Genomic DNA, 16,195 nt, shown 5'->3' on the forward strand with positions numbered 1-16,195 from the left:
AATCGATCAAAACAAACGCTTTGTTTGACAGATCGGGAACAATTTTTTGCTTTAAGATGTCCGGGCGTTAATCGCTTTGTTTAATTTAAGAAACAAATCTCTTATTTTTTTTCCCGCTTTAGAGACGAGTTGATTTCTATTCAGTTTTTTTTATTAAATCGCATTTTTGGTCAAACTATCCTTTGAAAAAAGAAAGCGTGCTTAAGATAGTATTCAACGTTATCAAGGAATTCAAACACTGTTTGAAGAGCGTGTTAAGAGAAAAAGCAATGAATTAAAAGTCACGTTTTTAAAAATACCAACTGTATCTTTAAAAAGAGCCAGGCAAACAAATCAGTTTTTGATTTCAAGTACAGTAGTTTTAGAGGCACACTTTTTTGATAAACCATGCATTCAGTTATTTAAGTAAATTTTGGTCCCTCGAAAACACTGACTGGCAACTTTAAATAAGAATAAAAAACAAAGAGACCAATTGGTCTGTTTTCTGTCTCCTCTTATTGGATAGAAAGTCTCTTAAATTTCAGGAATGGAAGAACTTATTGTTCCTTTCGCTGAAGGTGTTACAACTAACCTAACCATGTCACATGACTCAATCCTAACCTAAACATTTTCACTTAATGAGGTTTGGCATTTGCACGTAACTTTTGGTGAGCAGTGAATCCCTTTCAGGTATCATGGATGCCATATGTTCAACATCCCGCATAAATAACCAGGTAGGAAGTTTTTATTTTTTTGGTAGTGAATATCAGCCTCTATGTTTCTTGATCACGAACCGTTCAGCTGACCGGCGTTCTAAACAATCGAGTGAGGGCACCGAAATCCAATATTCCGAGCGATGATCAGCTATTCCATCGTATGCTAAAACTAAAAAAATAAAATAAAAAATTTCGGCATCACAGATCAAACTGCTGCTGAAAATTCTCGTCTACTCAGTATGAGCTGAGAAAATTGGAAAAATTTAACGTTTTATTCAGATAAAAAAGCGCATCTTGTTATACCAACAAAAGGAACTGTCGTTATTCAAATCATGTTGCAATGTGGTGGATAGTCACACTTATGAATAACGGCTATAATTTATCATTGAATTAGAACCACCTAATCCTCTTTTCTGGCTAAGCAATACTGGAAGCCGCAGCCTAAAATTCTTACGTTACTACGGTTGAAAATTAAGAGGTTTTGTCCATAACGCCTCGAAAATGACAGCTTACCGGTGACAATTTGTCACAAAAGTCAGAGCAAATCGACTGACTGTTCCTGTCGTTTCAACAGCCACTAATAAAGTCTAACTTTACAGAAGTAACAGTGTAATCGTCAACTTATAATTCAGTTTGACTTTCATTAAATTTCATGACCATTCAATCCATACTTGAAACATAAAAAGCTCTGTAACGACCGCTTTATAAATGCAGCCAAGTGTAATAGAGTGCTTGCAGTTAATTACACTCATCTCTTGGTACACTGACATTTTGTGGGACAGAACTCAGTGAGAACTCTTAAAACAAACGGTCAAACATTTGTTGTTTAATCAAAAATAAAACTTGTATGAATTCAGTGATTTCTAATAAACTCCATTTATTCATACAACACACGTTCCACAACGCAATGGCACGATCAGTGTTGTTCAGCATGGTTGTTGTACATAAAACTAAGTAGAAAAACATGATGAAACACACCTCGAAGAACCCTTCCTGTTTGTATAAAAGAACAACGTTTACATATGTTAATTTATGACCATTTAGCTTAAAGAGAATGAACTCACTGTTTTCCTTAATATATTCGTCTTTTTACTGCGCTATAAAATTCCGGCAATATTGTTAAGACTCACTGTTAACCGAATCGGAACTCCTGAGTCTGGTAATTCAAACCATCTATTTGCTTATTCAAGCATCAATATCATCATAAACAACAAGAATGAACCAACTTTAGACCTGCAAAGATTTTGACGACTTTAATTGATCTACCAGAATTGCTTGTAGTCCGCGAACGGTTTGAAAACCCATTGGCCAGCACATGTTTCGTAACAACGCCCCCGCGCGCGGTTGCATACGGTCACCAGACTCAACGAAACATGATGTTTCGCACGAAAGATACAATTGTAGCTTCAAAACGTGACTTGAGGTCGTAGGAAAAAGCAAAATGCGGTTAAACAAATTGAGGCTATTAGTTATATTAACGCTGCTGCAATCTTTTTGGGGGCTCACGTACAACTTGACATTTTCGTTTGTTGGATCAGCCCAACCTTAAACTGTCCTTTCTGCCAGGAGAGCACGTAACTTTCATGATTAAAATGAAATTGTTAAAGTACAGGAGAATTTTATATCTTTCTGTCCGTAAAGTCACTTTAAAAACATTCTAACAGTTTTTAGACTACTTCATCATATCGTGCTTTTAAAAATATTGGTCTGCCTCAAGTCGTTTCCCTTAATTATGTGGACTCATTTAATTTCATTTAATGTTTATTTTTATGTATCTAGTATGTTTACTCCATAAAAACTAATTTTGAGTTACGATTGTTTAGGTTAGCTTTTGTAAATTTTGAATTTTTCAGTACAGTGAAAAATGTGTTTTTTACTTCGACGAATTTGCACTGCCGCTCAGTGCCTATTAACGCCTTCCAAAATATAATCCAACTATCCTGCTTCCAGTCCTCTAGTTTTGCTATTCATTTGTTTTCGACCTAGACAGGAACTGTTCTTCGCATATTACAGCAAAGGAAACTATTGTATTTCTCATACAAGTAGATACTGCCTAATACAACCAAAGTTTGCCAATGTTTTTATCTCTCCGAAAAAACTGTTTCTGTTCACTTGTCAAAATTTCCCGGCACTGAACGGAGCCTGTGTTGTAACCCGCCCAATGAATGTGACAAAATATCAAAGAAATGTAAATAAATAAAGTTCGCTTCACTCTGCACGAATTAAAATCTTCGAACCCAATTTTCAGAGTAGTGTTATAATCAGTTTCTTGAAGTGTCTGAAGCGTATGCGAAATAATATCCACACTATTTTTTCAATTTTCCTGCCGCGAAATTCAGCGATTTCCGCTGCGATTTTCGCTATACTCACGTGAAGAACCTTCTCTTGAATCTGACTTTAGGAAAAATAGCGAGAGCTCGAAATTTAGAAGTGCTGTCATCAAAATAAACAAGTTGAAGACGACGACTGAGATGGTAGACTTGAGGACTTTCCGGTGTTGCTCTACTTAAGTTTGAGATTTCAAGTTTTCCTGGCTTCAATAAGGGCCACTCCTTTACGTGGCAGTTAATTTATCTTCCGAAAATTTCCAACTGCTGATTTTTTTCAGTAAATTATCTATGAGACGTGACTATGCCCACTTAAAATCAACTGACGTAAATCGTCATGTTTCATGACTCCCCAGCATGCATGCAAAAGCTAAGCTCGAAGACGGTATCTGAGAGGACAAACAAGTAACAAAAAACTTGAGTAAATCCAACGATAACTTCAGCTATAAAAAAAACTACAGTGAGTGTTAGCGTTCAGCAACTTATCAAAACTTGTTCTGTTTTTTTAGGGTTAAAGAATGAGCTAAAAGACAAAAGGCTTTCTTCAGTGACAGTGTATGGCAATTCTTAATCCTAAAATAGCTTGTTGCAAAATGAGCGAGAAGAACGCGTTTCCGTACTTGGTTTTGCTGCCCACCAACTTGCTGATAAACGAAGACTGCGAGACCCCGCCTCATCCGGATCTTGTTGATATGAAATTAGAAGATCGTAAAGGTAGAAATTTGTTTTACAAAATTATAGAAAAAAACGCATACTTTAGAGGACCTCGAGACTGATTTGAATTGTTTAATTTTTTTTCAGACGCTTACCTTGGCTTTCATTTTCAAAAATCACCAGTGCTCAGTGCATTTAATGAGACTTCATAAATCATCTTATTACTCTCTTTAACCTATGCACAATGAAAAAAGGACCGAAGCACGTTTTTGAAAATTTGTATTTCAAAACTAGGATCAACCTCACTTACAGTGTTAATCCTTAGTTTTAATGACGAAATATTTTGATTTGTGTCGTCTTTAACAGTGAGAGTTTCACTTAACAGTTTCAAACTGTTTAAAACTGAAAAAAGATAACCACCGGGGATCTAGGGTATTGAAGGCTTAAACGTATATTGTTTGTTTTGTTTTGTTTTAGTATTTTGTAATTTATAGCCAGCAAAAATGTAAGTCGTATTATCTGAGTCTAGAGGAGCGTAGTCTAAAGCTCGTTAAAAAAAATAGAAAGAGAAATTCTAAAACTTAAAAGTCTTTCCGTTGGATTTTAATCTCCATTGTTTTTATCTCTGCTGCTCTGGCTAACATTCATTATTATTCGTTGCGAAAACTAGCGAAATGACGATCGGTGTTGCTTTACATGTGTAATTCTGTTCCATCTTTCCCGGGATCTTACTGTAAAATATTATACATCGAGCAGAGCCTAAAATCGAAACAGAGATATCATGAAACTTCTTTGAACCAATCTGATCAGGTAAGCTCTGTGAAATAAGATCATATAGAAATTGCAAAAATAAGTCACGTATAGAGCTGAGGAAAAAACGGAAGGATATTTGTGCAGTTCGCTCAAGGATAGTTCAATTTGATGAAATATATTAAAAACCCTAAAAATATATAAACCTGGCTATGTGAAAGCTAGATATGGGTCTTCGTGCTACTGGCAGAGGGGTCAAGTTCGACCGATTTACGCCCAAGTTCGTTCTCCACCTTCCCGGTGACTTTTTTGGGGCATAGTTTTAGAAAAGTTCATGTCCTAAAACCCCTGGCACTGACAAAACTTGCTAGGCTTGATAGACATTTTAAAACAGACATCAATGACACTGCTTTGGATAGCTGAGCGTTCTGACTTTGATCAGTCCACGAAAAGATTCGGTGCCACAGTGATGTTTCATGGTGAGACGAAATCGACTCTTGAACTTTCAACTCAAATCCACGCAAAGTAGCCACTTTCGTAAAATTGTGGTTTTCATGGACAGAGCTTTAACGGGATGACTTTGTCCTCATCAACAAGACAGATCTCTCTTCCTTTAGTGTTGTTTACTTGAAACATCCACATAATCAGAGCGGAAACTCATTGTCAGATAGATCACTTTACTTAGCACAATGGTCGATGCAACAAAGGCGTTTTGTTTTTTCAACTTGACTAAGAGCTTAGCGTAATACTCTCACAATCTCGACTTCTTTATTAAGTGATTCAGCTCGCCGAAAGGCTTGTGAATTGTCTCAACTCAAATTTTACGCTGATACGTAGAGAACTCGTTTAGTTTTCGGTGAGGCAAGATCTAGATTGGCTTGAAATTTTATTCACCAGACACAACTGAAAACAACTTAAGAGATCTCTGGGTCTTTGTCTAAACTTGCCTTAATTAAGATTCAATCTTGTAATATCTCGTCCCTGATTTGTTGGATAACAAAAGAAATGAAGTGAATAAAACGGATCTATCATTTACAAGAGCTTACGGCGGAAAAGACAAGCTGCTTTTTCCTAAAGGGTCCTTTATGGGTGGATTGAGGGGTGTGTCCAAGCGAAAATAACAAATAATCATGTGACGCGGCTAACATTTTCCACCCAGCTTGATATTTTGACCCGTAAAACGTATTGTTTTGGAGAATTAACAAAAACTACCTCGTTAACTTTATAATAATTCAAAAAACAAACTGTCTGGGCAAATTCGCCACGGTAGAAATGCAAATTAAAATTTTTTGCTCGTGTATGCGGTTCTTTTAACGGTGGTCAATCGTTTCCTGTCAAAAGAAATTAGTTATGACCTATTTTTATCAGTTTTATGGCTCGTATCCAGTATTGACAGTATACAATTATCAACAAGTTTTGACTAATTCTCGGAGCTATCGCATATTTCTGCTGACATGGCAGGTGTCTTGGAGAATCAAACAAAGCGAAACTAGTAGTCTGTAGTTGTCGTTGCAAGTAGGGTATGAAACATTTTGATTTAGGTCAGCAAGATAAAGCTTAAATGCAGAAAACGTCCAATATCTCAAAAAACAACACGGTACGTACTGTAGTTTACTGGTAAGTCCAATAACCATTGTAAGATATTGAGCTAGCTTCGGCTTCTAATCCTTAGCAGTAGTTAGCAATATTTTTTAATACCAGGACTCATAAAATTCGAGGAGAAATGATTTTAAAGTATGAAACTCTGGCTTAAAATCACTGATAATTAACAATGATGTTTTATCACTGAAAATCGAAAATGTGCCAGCTTTGATCAGAGACATTACCCCCTTCCTTTTTTCGCCTCGGATTTTTTGTTGGTTTTTTGGCAGAAGGTTTCTCCACTTATGAACAACTGCGAGCTCTATTAAACTCGGTGCTTAGACCTTGGGATTTCAGTGAGAAAACTGGTGGAAATTTGTAGTTAAAATAATAAACATTATATCTTAATGGAAAATATAGCATACATTAAAATCTTCCCTGACGGATCCTGACGGCTCTTTTGAATATTTTTTGTGGAGAGAACAAAATCACCAGTAGCTAAAAGCAGTCACTTCTTTGATAATGATTCTCATAAAATTAACTCCGGGCTTCCAGCAGATATAAAGTAAATATGGACCCTGAAAATTAAAGGGGTCACGTCGCGGGTCTTAGCAAGCACGTATACATCCGATATGGGCAAAATTGAATACGTGAGTTTCAACATGAAAACAAATTTGTACTCTATGAACTAACGACAAGCTTGGCTTTGAAATGAGCTCTAGTGATTATAGGACAAGCACATTCTTTTCTTGGTTTCTGATTTTTGTCAACAAGGCGGTAAAAGACAATAAAAGCCGATCGAAAGTGTACTAATTACGCGAAGTGATATCTCGACTGAAGTGCAAGAACAAGGTGGCATTGTAGTTTGATCAGCCTATCACATGCGAGGTGAACGATTTGATTAATTTTCGCACGTTTTGTGTTTTCATGTGTTTTGTTTCTCGCAAATCACGAGTTGGTTTTTGTTTCGCTTGAGCAGAATTACAAAGAGCCTGTTCTGAGGTTTTTCTCATTGTCTCGATTCATCATGAATATTCGCAGCCATTCTTCCATTGTTATATTCACTCAAAGGCCTCGCCTGCAACCGTCATCTGGGACTTACCCTATATGTCAACAACATCAAAAACGCATTGTGAAACAACCAATGAGATGGTGCGATCGGAATCAGAACGTGCGAGGCGTGATATAGCAGTGATTGGCTTTTTCATCTGTGTCGTGACGTCATAGCACTTGTCAAGCAATAAAACCTGGCGAACAAACAGTTATTCGTGCTTTCTTGTGTACAAGGTTCGTGGAAAGGTTTTTGAAAGTAGGAAACGCTGTGAACGAGCTGATTGTAGGCGTAATGTGCAAAGGAAACACAACACTTTCAAGCTCTAGCATGGTAGGTTTTCATTTTTGCTCTGCTTCTCGAAGTTAAAACCATTTCGCTTTGGGTTTGCTCCACAGCGCAATGTCAATTTCATCGTGTTGTTTATAAGCTTGCTTATTTCAAACTGGTGTAGAACTTTTAATCGGCCCGTTTGAATCCTCGCCAACAGTGACGAAGAATTTCTGTTTCTGTTTGGTTTCCGGTAGATTATTCGCGATTTGCCAGCTAATGTTTGATGTGGAAATTTTTAGAAGACCAATTTATTTAAAGAACTACAGCGGTATAGCGAAGTCAAATCACTTCGAAAGCGCATTGTTAGCACTTTCAATTCACCAAAAAAGTTCATTCGTTTGCATTTTGTTCGCTAGCTTTGCTGACGAGGCTGCTTTGAGGAGTTGAGACGTATTCGTGTTTATGTGGAAAATGTTTCTCTAGTTCGATTGTGCAATTTTAAGGATTCGTAAACGTGAGCTGAATTCCGTGTGAAATTCGGCACGCTCGTCAGTCGATTTGAACGTGATGGATATGTGACATGAGAGCTATTTTATTACTTATCCCGCTGAGAGATCTGTAGTTTTTAAAAAAGGTTCCTTAAAATATGAACGTGTCAAATTTTTTTCATACGCGAGTCCACGTAGTCGATCGTGGATGTAGACTGTTTGCGATTCACTCTAACGTCTTTTCCGACAGAACAGTACGCGGCTCACTCAAAGCTGCGAGCTCTTTGTTGCAACAAACTTGGAAAGTAGGTTTAAAATTCTTCTTTTTTTTCACAATTCGGTGTGTTGCAAAACGTCTTTGCTTTAACTAGGATACGATAAACTATTTCTGCCGCGAACGTGACCGATATCCTGGTAAATACTAAATTATTTACATCAGTTATGTGATGTTTTTGCAAGTTTGAGCTTAGCTTATAAACAAAGTACAGGTCTAAATGGCAGGGATTTTAGCTCGCTTTTTTCTTGTGATCTTTATTCTGTAAACAGAATGACAGACCTTTGACTTGCGGGTTTGTGTTTGATCGGCTGTGCTTAGCATCATTTTTTGACACGCTAAAAACCCGTGATGTTCATTTCATGATGCAATTCTACATTGCGCTTGCACTTGTGAGCATATAAATGTCGTTTAATTGAATGATGCTTATTCAACAAGTTGTTTTTTTTTCTATTTCAGAGCTGGCATTCACCTCAAATGACCAGATCTCCACAGAGCATGAAGATCGTATTGTTCGCCGATTTTGCATCGAGTAGCCATGGTCTTCACCAGGCGCAGTATATGCTTAAACAGCTTTGCAATGAGGGTCACCAGATAACTCTATTCGGTAAGTTGAATTTCTGATCAAGTTTTTGATTTTCGCTTTCTCTTCAACGCTTCACCGCAAAAGGGAAAAGTCCCAGCAGTGAAAAATAGTATTGTTGAACTTTGGCTGTTATCCAGCCCTTCATAGCAAACAATTTTCGTTGGTAATTAATTTCTATTTTAAACTTGTAGTTTTGCTTTTTCTTCGATGTGTCTCGGGATGTTCTCTTTAAAACAGTTTATTGAAATTGTCTTAAGGGGTGTTTTTTGTAATCGCCTGAAATAGCACTGAATTCGTCATCTGTTCGAACTTGTTTTTATTACACAAAAGGGAAGGGATTTGCAATTCAAATAGTACAGCGGCGCGTTGCAATTAAACTCCTTTCGTTTTCCCGAAAGACCCATCAACTTTTCTATTTCATTTCATCGTGCGTTTTATTTCACCCCTGAAATGTTGCAATTTTTGTAACTTTTCCAAGTGATGTGGTGCCCTGAAGCAGAGTGATTCATTTTTACTGCAGGCGATTGATTAGCTGTTCCAATGATTCCGTCCATTCTCTTGGGACAGACTTAATTTTCCACTTGTTTTTCAACCTTGCGGGTTTTGTTAGAAAAAAATCCTTCTATCAGCCAGGTATTGTTAAGAACCGGAAATGTAAGTGGGCCTTCTCAGTAAATTTACTGGGTATTGGACTTCCGGTGACAATACCACGTGGGCTTGATGTTGTGAGTGTAATGTTGACTATGTTGGCCATTTTTCAAACAATCCTCTGATTTTTTTTTGCAGAATGTGCCAATGTTACTGTACCGTTATTGATGTATGAAGACACACAAGCTTGCCTCTGCCAAGTTTTTGAAGAACCTCTGAAGCTTTTGGAACGAAAAGTGAATGAGGCTGATGCATTTCTTCTTGTAACTGACAAGACTGGATTTGAGATCCCTCCCTCGCTTGCCACGGTTAAACACCATTTTACAGGCAACAACTTCACCTGGAGACCTTATGGCGTGCAATGTGTTCTTCTTGGTGGTTCTGTACACAGTCGAAGAGTCGCCATGAGACTTCGAGTGTTTTTAGAAGGTTCTGACTACCCCTACATGGCAGGTGTCCTTCCTCAACGGTGCTCCTGGACAGAAATGTATGCAGTAGACCCGAGTCTTGAAACACCTGGTCCTTGTGTACTATGAAAAAGACAACACAACACGGTTGTGAACATTTGTTTTGGACTTCATAGACTATGTTGACTGTTGCACAAGCCTAAGCTTAAGCTTGCTGAAGCAAACTTTCAGAAGTTTTGTAGGATCGTGAGCTATAAGGTTAGGTGCCTTCCTCGTTCGTGTTATAAATAATTTTTGTCTCTCGCGTTGTTTCTGTTCTCCACAAACATTCATAAAATGAACCATAAAAAAAAATGTCAAAATGTAAAAAAAGGAATAGAATTTTCAAAAGTTTGGGCCTTGTACATAATATTTGTCTAAATTATGCCATATTGGCGTGTATATTAAGAGAGTTTTATTAAAGAATGTAAATAAAAGAAAGGTAGATTTTACATCAGAGCAATGTCTTGCTTAATGACTGAGCAGAGATGGGTGGATTCTAGGATGTGTGGGTGGGTGAACGGAGTACTAGTGGGCAGTGGGATTAGGAGTGACGAAAGACAACTTAAAGGAAAACTAAAATAGAGATGGCATAGCAGAGCCTTTGAACTAGTTATTGCTAGAAGAGCTGTGATGCTCAATTATATTTCAAATTCAGTAGTGGCTTTTTACTTCCCAGAATCTGTTTTGTCCTACTACAGTTGGGTATTAACCCTTTTGTTTTTGAAAGGGACTTGTAGCGAAACGAAATACTGTTTTAAGTTTCCTTGATGTGGAGTTCCTCCTGGCAAAGTTAGACTTTGTAGAGATATCCAAACTGATAAGTGTTTATTCATGGCAATGATCAAAGTTCAATTTCTTAGAAAGAGTTTTCTTACTCCCTTTAGGAGATTTAGAACATACATCTTTTCTACGTTTTTTGTTTTCGATTTCCCCAGTCGTGTGACATACTTAAGGGCTGAAATGGTGTATAAGTTATTGAAGTATAAGTTATTTTGTTCACACAAGAAAGAATGGCTGTACGCGCGATATAGAAGGACACGTGTGCGTTCTCGCGGGCACTTCCGCCTTCTTATTCCCCCTACGCAAGAAGAACGGAATTCCTACAACATTTCTGTCCACCCTGTCTATTTGACATTTCGTGTTATTGGTCTAAGAAATGTGCAAGATATTAGCATGAAATAGGAAGACAAAAAACTTTGAGGCCTTTCTACGCTCATGCATGTGACATTTGAGGCGTGTGTTTCCAGCTCGATTTCCCAATAAGGAAATTGGGGACAACTTCCGTTTTCAAACGGATGAGTGATTAACACCTCCGTCAGAGATAAGGCATCGCGCGCAAGGAGTTTCAGCATTCACAGATTTTAACGCGAGCTTCATTTTATGGGAAACGATAACTGCTTTTGCCTGCCAGAGCGTATAGCAGGATAATAAACGATAAGAAAAGAACATGCTGATTTTTTTCTGGAAATAATCACAGTTTTCACGCCTCTCTTGGCGGCTAGACGCTTTGCTATTTGTGGCGTAGTTCCTGGTCTGTTTTGTAATGAACTATTTTTATAAGCGTAGCTGCATGTTGCCTTTTGTTTTCTGTGGGGTTCAAGACTGTTAGACAATGCAGTCTAGAAATAGTACTATAAAACAGTATAAGCTAGATTCATTACGCTAACTTGAGGTTGTTTTTATCGGCGTTCAAGCGAAAGAGCGTTAGCTCTTGCCCTGTCAAAAAGATTGACTTCGTAAATACCAGGATTCAGCAATTTCCTATTTCGAAACCGGCCAATTTTGATTGACATTTATTCTACAATTTGTTTAAAAACACCTGCTCCACGCTAAACTTCCAAGAAAGACTGACCACAGATAAAAATATTCTATTTCCTAGAGGTGGTTTTGTTTCCCAGTTACTTGGAGTACTTAGACTAGGTGCCGCGAGAAAGATCGGAAGCGGAAAGACTGCACAAATGTGCCGGAGTTTTTGGCATGGGCTTTGTTCATTGTCCATCCTACCGGAAAAACAAACTGAGTTGGTGAAGAAATCTAGCTTTTAATAAAAAATGACGCCAGCCAAATCCTCCTGTTTTATCCGAGACAAAAATATAGACACTGATAACAAAACAGCTAGGAGAAAAGCGACTTGAGGTTTCCCGATATTTCTTTATGAGTACCAAAAGCTTTGTTTTTTATTCGGGTTTGTATAGCCTCGGAGACAGCCGTCGCTTCTGGCCTGTCTCCCAGCCACTTTTACCTGAGTTGGAGTCAGCTGTGCAGCCGGCCCACGCATTGTATACAGAATGCCCAGAGTGTCTGCGACACAGCGGCTATTAAAGCTCAAAGGAGGGTGGCTTGTGATCTTCAATTTATAAGTAATGGCTGCCTAATTCATCTGAAACTTCTCTTAATTTTGGAAGCTTTTCAGCAGGAATTCAGCGAGAATAAAGCTCAAGTAAGCAAACATTCCTATGAAACGTTTACTATTAGCAAAATAAAGTTTTGTTATTTTTAAAGAAATACCAGTCAGGCTTCCTTTGAAGGAAGTTTATTCCACAAACGATGAAATGTGAAACAGCTCTAGGTAAGCTAAGCGACAAACTGCAAGTTGATTGAAATGTTGGCTAAAGAAAGTATTAGAAATGATTGACAAACTTGAGTTAAGCAAATGACTCAACTAGAATTTTTAGAGGCGATGATTGAAGCGTTTACTAGCGAAATTGCGGGAACGGCTCTGTTGTCCCGACCAGGGCTTTCGCCCGCTGGTTACAAAACCATGTTCGAAAGAATTTCTAATATTTTGAGGTTCGGTGCTTTCTAATAAGCTAACAATCTTCACACGAAGAGCTTTCAAGTTTCCACAGATTTTTCAAGGCAAAGTGGGGAGACTGAGCTGTGTGCATAATCGTTGAACTGACAGGCATGGAAAAAAGCACTAAGCAAGACACACCACGTTACACACCCCCACCCCACCTTTCTCTCACGCCACGCGTGTCTCACACGTAGTATCATTTGCGCTCTTTGTGAGAACTTTGCGAGCAACTTGATAAGCAAAGACAATCACCTGATCCATGCTAATTGCCAAATGTTTTACAGAGTATTGTTACATTTCAGCTGTCTCATGTTACTTGAAATTGAAATTGCAAAACAGCGCATTCTATCATAAAGAGGAATACTGATGCACGTTTTTACGATCAGATGAATTCGTTCCACGTTTACATAATTCTCTTTATTTTGCGTTGCCTTAGTCTCCATATCGCATGCACAGGTGCTAGTCAACAACAACAACAAGTCATGTGAGCACCACACCCCCATCATACCTTGATCACACCACCTCATACGCCCCCAAAAACGCCTTCAGGCCGCCTACTTTTACGTCTCCCTGACCGCTTCTGACACTTCCCTGGCAACCTTAGTGAGAGCTCTTAATCTCTGCACCCACTTAACAACGTCATTCGTTTCTTAAAAGTAATTTTACAATGTGCATTCATATAGAATTCCTCTCTGGGGTCACTTGTATTTTGTAATATGTCTAGAAGACCTATTGTTGCAGTCTGTGGAATCAATGATTTCACAATTCGAGAATTTCGTTCCGCTAGATATAAAACCGAGCTTTTACGTGCCTTGAAGACTGCGGACGCTTTACAGCTACTTGATATTGGCCATTGTTTTTTTAAAGTTACATAAAAGGTTTTACAAGGTCACGATAAAGTAAACTTTGGAAAAACGTGAAAAAGGTTTTAACTCACTTAAACTTTAGCACTGACGAAAAAAATTTGGTCACGATAAAATAAACTTTGGAAAAACGTGAAAAAGGATTTAACACACTTAAACTTTAGCACGAAGATTCAAGTGTGAGAAGCTGACTTAACAATAAAAGGTACAAAGGCAGCTGACAAAGGGACTTAGGAGTTTTACCTTTGTCACAGAAGATAGTATGAGGAGAGTGTGATTGCAAACTCCACATGCACGTTTTCAGAACTATGAACATGATTGTTTGTAAATATAAAGAGTTCGGCCAGGCTAGGGACGGATAGCCTGTGTGGCCGGTGTTGAAAGGGGAAGGGAAAGGTGGAATTTGGGCGCGCGAGTGTGGGGACGCAGGCTGAGGGACGGAGGAGTAAAACCCGGCCAGGGGCATAGGTTGAGGGTGGGGTGGGGGAGGTAGAGTGTATTGTGGGGGACTCGAAAGTAAAGAAAATAAGCTTGAAACATCGGAGGTATGTCAGAAAATTTATTTATACTTTGTTCTAGCGACTGGGTTTACGGATCAACTACTCTAGTAGAGGTGGCGAATTACGGCCGGTCCGAAAACGTTTTTTCCCCGGAGGATACTCCTTGGAGTTCTTGGTGAGGGTGTGCTGCCCCTTTCTCCAAATCCTGACCACTATATCACACCTAAAATGTCATTTTGCACACCCGCTTTCAGACCTGGCCTTTAAGAAATTATGTCTTCGTTACTTAGATTAAAACAGCAACAAAAAAATTTCTTAAAATTCGTTTTGAATTCGCGTATCCGCCTCTTTCCCTCTTACTCAGTTTGGAGTTAAAACCATAAATACGGTCGACTCCCTCTTAACGGACACCTTATATGACGGACACCTCTGTAAAACGGACACCTAGAGTTGATCCCTGCCTATCTTTACTCCCTTTATTTGACTCTCTATAAGATGGACACCTCTCTAAGACGGACACTTAGTGCCGGTCCCGAAGGTTTCCGTCTTACAGAGAGTTGACTGTACGTTCATACACTCCCGTAGGTCCCTCGAAAATCTAGACCAATTAAACTGGGCAAAGTCTATACCCGACGAAAACGGCTCAAAAACCGTACCCTTTGGGGCGGCACATACCTATATGGCTTAAATAAGGGAGTACCCCCCCCGGGGGGAGGGGGCCCTCGTTCATTTCCTTCGATTCTTGAATGTCAAACAAGGGTATAGATACTTCCTGGGGTTTACATTTCGCCTTTACTCTAGACGAAGTTTTACAATTTTTTCATTTCTAAACCACAATTAAGTTTAATATCGCTCGACGATTTTTAAATTTTTTTAAGAAATTATGCGGTGCTGCCATTCAAATGAATCCTCTTTAGCAGAATTTTTATAGTTTTCAGAACTTTGTATTTATTGCTAAAGATTAAATTTACAAACAGTTATTGGAAATTTTCGCGACTGAATTCTTTACAAAGGCCACTTGGAAGTTCTGAATAAGTGTCAATTTTGCAAGGGGTTTCATTTAAATCTTCTTTCTTTTCAGGACGTTCTTTCCACCCGCAAGTTACGCGACGTCGATTAATTAAGCTCCGACATGAAGGCAAGCAGGAGAAAAAAACTTTTATGGAATTGTATGTATGTTCTTCCGGCCTGACCAGAAAAGACACAAGTCACTTTTCAGAAGCCGGCGAATAGGCTCTCTGGTCATTCTAATAAGTATATTCTAATAGAAAAAAAACGTGAATTTTCAAAAAGGTTCTGGTATGCATGAAAGGTCAAATAGGCAGTAGCCAGAGTTACACAATAGAGAAATGGTTGCCAAAAGTGGATGATAATGACGAAATCGTGGAACGGAAAATTTCGAAATCGAAAGTTACAAAAGCATTGCTCTGCAATAGCACGTTCACTCTGCTGGTCACGAATTCAAGTTTTGAACCCCACCGTCGGACACCTTATTATTACTGACAGTTTGCTTTTTAAAATTTGTCCTTGGGGATCGAACTGAAAGCTTTGAATTTTCTTTGAATTGAACCCGCTAATACGGACACTTTCTATGGCCCCGGGGCCCCATGAGCTATTGTTCAAGCATCAAGGAACTGCATATTTTATTACCCATTTTTGGCTCGAGAGGATTAGTTTTAATTTTCCGTTTGGAAGATCAGACACTGTCAAAGAGCCAGTGGAATTTTGAAACTGTTCAGTACCACAGTTTTACGACTGGATCTTTCACTAATGCTAAAATTTTTGTTGTTTTAATTAAAACGCATGTGATTTTTACCATTTCAGCAAGACAGTCGGTTTCTCAGTTAGCAGTACTCAATCCATACTCAAGGAGACTCGAAACTGTAAATTTATGGCATGTGAAATCGCTATCATAAGCATCTATAACATTTTTTCTACTCAGACTCTGGACTACTTCAATTTTCTCTTTAAATAGGCCATGAGGTTAAGCGACCGAATTGAAACTTCTAAAAGACCATGCATTTAATGATTCTCATATGATACAATACGCAAACATATTTCCGCAAACAATTTTAAGAAAGTGATGATCGCATCGACAGTTTAATTTTAATTTTTCACGTGATGTATGCTGAATAGTGAATTTCAAGCTCTGACATTCATGTGCTACCCTGGGTACCAGAGGTTTTTCTCGCGTGCGGCGGGACTTGTCGGCCGAAGGCCGACACAGCTTCGGCCGTAGGCCGAAGCCACGAGCGGCGA

General features: G+C 38.6%; 1 protein-coding gene across 2 annotated transcripts; it reads left to right on the plus strand.

Moving 5' to 3' along the window:
• Window positions 1-5,870: 5,870 nt before the first annotated feature.
• On the plus strand, window positions 5,871-10,232 carry LOC140953974 (uncharacterized). Of its 2 annotated transcripts, none has more exons than XM_073403360.1 (3): window positions 5,871-6,023; window positions 8,553-8,700; window positions 9,466-10,232. In XM_073403360.1, exons 1-3 carry the CDS (start codon window positions 5,988-5,990, stop codon window positions 9,861-9,863), a joined length of 582 nt encoding a protein of 193 aa, XP_073259461.1. In that variant the 5' UTR covers window positions 5,871-5,987; the 3' UTR covers window positions 9,864-10,232. The 2 variants fall into 2 exon arrangements, with proteins under 2 accessions (XP_073259461.1, XP_073259460.1); XM_073403359.1 differs by lacking the exon at window positions 5,871-6,023 and adding an exon at window positions 7,231-7,391.
• Window positions 10,233-16,195: the final 5,963 nt, after the last annotated feature.

The sequence above is a fragment of the Porites lutea genome, chromosome 12, assembly GCF_958299795.1.
Source record: "Porites lutea chromosome 12, jaPorLute2.1, whole genome shotgun sequence".
NCBI lineage: Eukaryota > Metazoa > Cnidaria > Anthozoa > Scleractinia > Poritidae > Porites > Porites lutea.